General features: G+C 35.5%; 1 protein-coding gene across 1 annotated transcript; it reads left to right on the forward strand.

Annotated features, from left to right (window-relative positions):
* The first annotated feature begins 637 nt into the window (after window positions 1-637).
* On the forward strand, window positions 638-1,178 carry LOC110324157. Its single transcript, XM_021201478.1, has one exon. It carries the CDS (start codon window positions 667-669, stop codon window positions 1,087-1,089), a length of 423 nt encoding a protein of 140 aa, XP_021057137.1. The 5' UTR covers window positions 638-666; the 3' UTR covers window positions 1,090-1,178.
* Window positions 1,179-8,683: the final 7,505 nt, after the last annotated feature.

An 8,683-nucleotide genomic window follows, 5' to 3' on the forward strand; every position in this document is an offset into this window, starting at 1 on the left:
TCAAAAAATAAAGAACTACAGACCAACTTGCCTTATGAACACAGGTGAAAAATTACTCAATAAAATACATGCAAATGCAAGTAAGCTATTAGTTTAGTACTTTTAGGGGACTTTTAGCACATAGAACAAGTATGTTTCTGACTCTTGTACCTGATCTTGGACTCTTTTACTGTTGTTGGTTGCCAAGTCCATCTTTGATGTTTTGCTTCATCTAATCTTATATATATATATTTTTTTATCATTTTCAGTGATTGTCTCTTAGAAGCCTAATCTTTTCTGAGATGCAGAATGGTGGTGGATCCAATAAAAAACGGGAATGTGTAGAGGAACTGAGAGGAGTGGAGAGAGGAGAAACTATAATCAGGACTTATATAAGAAAATAATCTATTTTAAATGAAAGTATATAATAAAAGATTATTTTGAGTGAGTTATATAAGATCCCTCACTCTAAATTGTTTGAATTCTTTCTCTGTGATAACTTCTCCCCTTCCCAGTTCATGGAAGTTGTAGGACAGGTACCTTTGTGACATCCAAGTAGCCATAGACATACCATTGGCTGGAGGAATATTTTGTTAGCCAATCAATGCTCAAGGGCGTGGCTCTCATTGTTCTGAGAGGATATATATTAGGCATCCCATAGTTAACTATTGCCAGTACAGCTATAACATGGAGGACATGACTGATGATCCAGATGAATCTAGTTCAGGCACAGTCTCTCAAGCCACCTCCAATGAAGAGTCATCTGGGAGCTCAAATGCAGGAGAAGGAAGGACCAGAAGCCAGAAACAAAGGTTTCCTCGTCCAGCGAAAGGCACCGCACATGAAAACCTGCCCAATATAATGAACACAGTTCAATCTGTGCTTGAAGAGAACTCAGAAGCCAAGAAGAAAGGAAGAAAACGCACCATATTGGTCTTTTACTACCGGCAGAATGGTAAAAAGAAACAAAATCAAGAAAAGAAGAAAGAACAGGTACCAGAAAGATCTCAGAATTCAGACAGTGACTCACCTCAACCTGGAACATCCCAAGACCCAGGACCCTCTGCACTCTCTCTTCCAAAACGAGTGCGGAGGTGGATTTTTCAGTAGAGACTGGTCACTTCACCCGTCCATCCATGAGAATGTTTGGGCATTGGTGATTAAACTGCAATAAAATACATTGTGAAAATGAAAAACAAATCTTGAAATATTGAATGGTAACTTCTGTGCGCGTCATGGTGTTTTTCAATTGCTATTTTGCATGGTCAATTTTAGAAACTGCATTATTAGAGAAGAAAAGAAGACAGGAAAAGGTATACGGTTGACGATCTTTGACACAACACAGTACAGTTGGATCAATACTACACAGGTAGTTGATATTCAACTGTAGATAAAAGTCAATTATAGTGACTCTCACGACCTTGTTCTTAGTTTTAGAAAGTAAGGTAGAATTGAAAATGGTATTTATCATAGTCTATAGTTAGCTATAAAAAATTAAGGTATGCACTTTGAACTCCACGGTTCATCTTTTCTGGAAATTCTTTCCTCGAGTCAGCATTACCACTCATACAAAATGGTAGTAATAGATTGATAAGAAACTGAACCCATCTAGAAGTCCCACCAGTGGCTTGGTTTAGATTAATACAGATGAGGCTAAAGCTGAAAATAACTGATTTCCTTTATAAATTAATGTTTTTATTTTATGTGGACAGATGTTATTGGTTTAATATTAATAATTAATTAAATACACTTAAATTCAGTTTTCATGTTTCTAAACTGAGTTTTCAGTATTGTATGAACTAATTCGTTAAAACACAGCTTTCTTGCTCTGTATATTGTGATGAGCCCATCTTTGCTGAGACTGAGGGATATTTGTGATGAGCCCATCTTTGCTGAGACTCTGATGGGTCTTACTACACAAAGAGTTACTAGTTGCAACACATGATCATCCTGTCTCAGACTATCAAGTGATGTAATTGTTACTGAGTACCTACATCCAGTAACAATTCTTGTTATAAACTCTTCACAGTATTAATCCCATGTCCACATCTTCAAAAGACAATTCTTTGCTCTTTTCACATGTCTTTATTTATAGAGATTTCTTTCTTTTTTTTTTTCTTTTTATACTAAATCCAAACTGCAGTTTCCCCTCCACTCCACCCTCTCTCCCACATTCTCTCCTCTGTTCCCCTTTAGAAAAGAGTAGGGCTCTCAGGGATTTCAACCAAACACGGTATAAAAAGTTCCAGTAGGACTAGGTAATGCCATCATACCAAGGCTGAAACAAGCAACCCAGTAATAGAAAAAACAAACAAACAAAAAACAGGCAAAAGTGTCAGAGACAGTGCCTGCTCCCACTGTTAGAAGTCTCACAAGAAATACCAAGCTACACAGCCATAACATATATAGGGATGATCTAGGTCAAATATAAACAGGCTCCCTGATAGTTGGTTCAGTCTCTTTGAGTCTCTATGAACCCTGGTTAGTTGATTCTGTATTCTGTGTTCTTGTGGTGACCCTGAACCCTCTGGATCTTCTCATCCTTCCTCCCACTCTTCAGTGGGATTCCCAGAGCTCTGCCTAATGTTTGTCTGTGGGTCTCAGCACCTGGGCCTATCAGTTGCTGTATGAAGTATCTCTGATGATGATTATCCTAGGCCCCAGTCTATAAGTATAGAAGAATAGAACTAGGATTCATTGATTCATTTCATTGACTTCCATTTATTTGTATTTTGTTTTCACTTTTTTTTTTTTTTTTTGGTTTGGTTTGGTTTGGTTTGATTTTTGCCAGCCGACTTTAGTTCTACTCCAGGTCTCTGGGTTATCTAGACCCTATTTTCTGGACCTCAAGGCAGTGTCAAGCATGGGATGCTTCTATGGTACGGGTCAAGTAAGACCAGTCATTGTTTGGCAACGTCCATTTTCACACACTATACAACTATACCACCATACAGAAAGACAATAAGTGAGTATCTTCAAATTAAAACTCATGGTATTTGTCTGCCTCAGCCTTCTGTCATGGGGTCAGGATGGATCTCTAGGTTTTTTTTTTTTTTTTTTTTGACCATCATGTAACCTAGAATTGTCTCACAGTGCCTGGACCTTCATGTTGTATGTCCAGCTGTAGGTACTTGTCACAATGCAGCAGAGTGAAGACCCAAGCCTATTGTCTAAGATCTCCTTTCTGTGCTTGCACAGATTATCAGTCCGGAGCTTGCTCACCTCCATTTTCGTCTCTTCCTTATCCTCTGTAGTCACAGAGACCAGGCTCTTTTCATCAAACTTCTTGAGCTTTTACATGCTGTACTCATCAATAGGCTCAGTCATATAAACCATTTCAAAGCCCTGCTTCTACACGCTCCACAAAGACAGTTGGCTATTGGCTCTTTCCTCTAGTCAGTGATATAGTAGGTAGACTTCTTTGTGTCTTTCATGCGTGGCACATACTCTTGACAGAGAAGTCATCTCATCTCCAGACTGAGAGTTATGATAGTGAAAGAGCTTTCACAATAAAATTCATTCTATCAGGGATATACCTCAAAGTGTAACATATTAGGTTTTTTAATATATAAATACAGTTTTTGAGTCGATAAAATTGTACAAAATCGTGAATTTTCTTGATATTTTAACATGGGATCATATTTATTACTCTCATAGCTCATATCTGTATATTCATTCCTCACCTCCTTCCACTCTTATAAGTGTTCTCTAGTAGTACCTCTACCTACTGCTTCATGAAAGAATTTAAAGAATCTACATATAAGAGAAAATGTGACACCATTCTGAGTTTCATTTATTTTGCTTTACTTGATGTTCTCCAGTTCTATTCATTAAGAATAGTGTTACAAGAAACAGGAATTTGCAGATATCATTGGTCTATCCTTTCTTTGCTGCTCTGGGTATTTATCCAGTAGTAGAGCAGGATCCCCTGGTTTTAGTATTTCTGGATATGCCTTCATATGCCCATAGTTCAGCACAAATTTCAAGCCCACCATTGCTGCACACATTCTGAAAGAGGGGAAGTGGAAAATCAGTATAATCTTGATTTGCATTTCCATGTTGGCATATTGTATTGAAATTGTTCATCTATTTGTTGTTTATGACATTTAACAAATACCTAGTCATGTTAATTGCTCATGTGTTGATTGGGTTATTCATGTTAAAGTTCTTAAGTTCCTGGTTTACTCAGCATATTAGTTCCATGTTTGATACACAGTAGACATTCTCTCTCTGTCTCAGTAGGCTAACTCTACATTTTAAAAAGGGCCCCCTCCTGTGCCTTCTAAATCAACCCTGCTTGCCCAATTTTTATTATTTTATTTTTCCTAAGATTATGGATCCTAGTTAGAAAGAGGTTGCCTATGCCTAGTTACTGAATTGCTTTGCTATATTTTCTTACAGAAGTTTTGAAGTTTCATCTCCTACATCAAGAAATTTCATAAACTGTGCATTATTTTTTGTGTGATGTGAAAATAAGCAACCAATTCTTGTTTGTTAGTGAAGACTATTTTCCCTGTTGTTAAGGGAAACTTCTTTTGTAATCTTGAACTAGATTCCAAACATGTTATACACTTAGGCTGATCCAAGGTTTTCTAAGAAAGTTGTATTTTTTGAAGAATATTTGTTATGTTTATGTATATATATGAATCACAAATATTTTATGTATTATCATTTCTTTATTGTCATTATTTCTCTGCCAGTCTTCCAGACAAAAAGTCTGTCTAGGTTTTCCTCTTTGGGTAATCTACAATGCACAGCTCTGACAGCAGACTCCCACATGTGCTTGTGTTTATTCTCCTCAGACACAGCAATTATATGATTATGTTCTTCCTGTACCGAAGGGCAGCACTAGTACTATCCTCAAGCACACATGTTTTCACTGTTATGTGTTAATGTTATTGCTCTCATACTCCAATTTTGCATTTTAGTTTGCATGTTTTTTTTTCTGCTTTTTAAATGTAGCTCACTGTCTGAGGTGTGTTGCTCAGTGTGTGTGTGAACACGTATGGGCTCATGTGCATGAGTGCTATTATTCCTACTTTTACATAATGTTCTCCAAAGGTGCATTTGCATTTCAAATATGTTAGTTCATTGCAGACAGAATACTTTTTAAAAATTATGTTCAGTGAAAGTATGATATTTAGGTGGTATTTATTATCTAAAGTATGTTGCAGAATATATGCAAAATGAAGTTTATTATAATTTCAACTTAGTCACTATAAAGACACAAACATATACCATGTTTTATATAAATTCAATGGAAATAAATGATACTAAAATCCTTTTTTTGAATTTCAGAAAAATGCAAACCTTCTACAATTGTTTTCTTTAGTGCATTAGACATCCCAAAATTAAAGTCCATTTGAAACAACAGTTACCTGTTGAAAGGATAAATTAGTATACTTGAAACTAAACTTCCTATATTGAACATCTCCAAATTAGCAGTTGCCAAATTATTCCACAATTAATTAAAATATCATTGGTCTGAGATTTCTGAAGCAATCATGAATATCTTGAAGTTATGATGATTTAAATTTTGTTTCTGATGAGACACAAACCTTGAAATAATTCTTAATAATATGGGTGTTGATACCTTCTAAAGTAAGTCTAGGATAGAATTTGTGATTTCAATAAACTAATGCCATCTGTTGGGATAATTTCCTTTCATTAGATTCTGTAGAGTGATGATTCTGTGATTATGGTTTTATATTTAAAATTGATCTTATAATAAATAATATTCTTGTTTGGGTGTTACTATAAGAATAATATATTTTATAAATATTTATCATTGAATACTTCATATGATCCATAAGAACTAAAAACAATATAATGAATATGAAGCTATCTCAATGTTTAGAATAACACTATGAAAGATATGACACTTCCCATCCTTACGGTACAGCATCTTTAATTCATTTATAACAAGTGTGACTTCAAGATTATTTTTGTAAATTGAGATATGCAAATTGTATGAATAGGTCAACATGTTAGATAAAACATAACTACTTGGTTTCCAAAATGGCTAAGTTGAAAAAGTACTTATTGTTCAAACCTAACCACAACATTTTCCGAGAACAACTTTGTCAAACTGCTTTGCTCATTCCTTCAAACACTGTGTGAATAATGAGTCCAGTTTTTAGTTGTCATTCTAAAAACATCACTTCATTGGACTTAAAAATTACAGCATTCTTTTATTTAATAACATAATACAGATCATTTTGAGTAGACACAAGAAATCATTTTACTTCAGGATTGAATATAGACTGTAAACTATACTATAAACTATATACTATAATAAACTATACTTATTCAAAACTGCAACAATAGTTACTATAACCTGCCTTTTTCAGACACATATTTTCTGCTTCTGAAGGTTTTGTAGCACAAATATAAAAGTACGGGAAAATAAAAATCAGTTCAAAACCTCAAAGCAGGATAACTATATATGTATATATAGATATAGATATAACTATATATGTTATATATATTATATATGTTATATATGTGATATAGATATATCTATATCATATATATTTAATATATTATATATACAGTAATGTTATATATATTATATATGTTATATATATGATATAGATATATCTAACTATATATCTATATCATATGTATATACTATATATATATATATATATATATATATATATATATATATACATACAGTAATATATATAGCATTAGGCACTGTACTTAACCTATTGATAATTAAAACTCAATTGGAAAATAATATAGAATATATGCAAACACATTCCCTATACAAAGAATTTGAGCAAATGCAGTTTTGGGGTTTGAAGTCTTGGAGTCAGTCTCCATAGTGACCAAGGCAACTCAGTCAACCAACAGGATCTCCAGGGAAGGAGGGAGGATTAAAAAGAAAAAAGACAATTAGACAACACTGTAGCTAGGCCCCAGCCAGTTCTGAGGCTGAAGGGTATTTTTTTTTTCCATTCTGCTTTTGTACCACTTTAAGTACATGTAAAATCATAAGATCAGGGGGGGCTGGAGAGATGGCTCAGAGGTTAAGAGCACTGACTGCTCTTCCAGAGGTCCTGAGTTCAATTTCTAGCAACCACATGGTAGCTCACAACCATCTGTAATGGGATCTGATGCCCTCTTCTTCTGGTTTGTCTGACAGTGGACTCATAAATAAAATAAATAAATTAAAAAATATACAAGATTAATTCTGGGTCAAGGATCATGCAAGTCAATAAACAAAATCCTGCAAACACCTTTTCTAAGGTCTAATCAAGGATGACCAAGACAAAAGAAATGTCACACTTCCCTCAGCTTGGCCCACACTGAGCTTTGCATTAACTCAAATGTAAATATTCTGGGCTAATATCCACTTATCAGTGAGTGCATATCATGTATGTTCTTTTGTGACTGGGTTACCTCACTCAGGATGATATCCTCCAGATCCATCCATTAGCCTGAGAATTTAAAAAATTGATTGTTTTTAATAGCTGAGTAGTATTCCGTTGTGTAAATGTACCACATTTTTGGTATCTATTCCTCTGTTGAGGGACATCTGGGTTCTTTCCANCTTCTGGCTATTATAAATAAGGCTGCTGTGAACATAGTGGAGCATTTGTCCTTAGCCCAGGAACTTAGGATACCTAAAATACAATTTGAAAAACACATGAAACTCAAGAAGTGTGGGCTATATGGGGGGGGGGGGCAGGGGGAAGGGAGGAAGGGAAGGAGCCCACTTCCAGCCAGAGTTCCTCCTGTGCTCTGGGCTGGCAGAAGCAGGAGGGACGCTTACCACTCTGCTCCAGGTGGGCATCTAAGTCACTAACCTCACAAGTCATCCATTGAACTCCTCCCAATGAAGGAGCCAGAGAAATACCCAGGGAGCTGAAGGGGACTGAAACCCAATAGGAGGAACATCAATTTAAACTAACCAATACCCCCAGAGCTCCTTGGAACTATATACCAATCAAAGAATGTGCAAGTGGAACTTATGGCTCTAGCTGTATATGTAGCAGAGGATGGCCTAGTCAGTCGTCACTGGGAGGAGAGGCCCTTGGTCCTGTGAAGGTTCTATGCCCCAGTATAGGGGAATGCCAGGAACAAAAATGGGAGTGGGTGGGTTGGGGAGCAGGGGGAAGGGGGAGGGGATAGGGGATTTTCGAAGGGAAAACAAGGAAAGGGGATAACATCTGAAATTCAAATAAAGAAAATATCTAATAAAGAAAATAAAAAATGTAAATATTCTTCATCTGAGCCTATTTCCCAAGTCCTAGCCCAAAGTCAGATTTCCACGTTGAGCTTGCTTCTTGGTCTTGGGATATCAAATTCCTACCAAATTTCTAGAAGCAGTCCCAAAAGCTCTCCACACCACAGATAATGCAGATTGCTGGAATTTCAGTGCCATGAATGATGTTTAGGTAACATTACTACAATAGATTTAAGAAAGGTTAGGGGTTAACTATGTACATATTGTTTCTAACTCTAGCTCAAAAATACATTTTATCCTAATATTGGATGATTGACCAAAAGCTAAAAAAAAAAAAAAAAAGAAAAGAAAATTGAAGCAACTTAATATTTGTGCCAGCCTAACACAACAGTAAATGAGGATCAGTTTCTTTGAAACCACATGGAGTGACTGTTTGCTATAAATTTTTTTGTAAGGTTCTAAGAGCTATAGAGTATGCCCCAATAAATATAACCTAGAAAGTAATAGAAA

The sequence above is a fragment of the Mus pahari genome, chromosome 7, assembly GCF_900095145.1.
Source record: "Mus pahari chromosome 7, PAHARI_EIJ_v1.1, whole genome shotgun sequence".
NCBI lineage: Eukaryota > Metazoa > Chordata > Mammalia > Rodentia > Muridae > Mus > Mus pahari.

Excerpts from the sequence above, each read along its gene's own strand:
- LOC110324157 (XM_021201478.1), top strand. The coding sequence starts at position 667 with ATGGAGGACATGACTGATGATCCAGATGAATCTAGTTCAGGCACAGTC.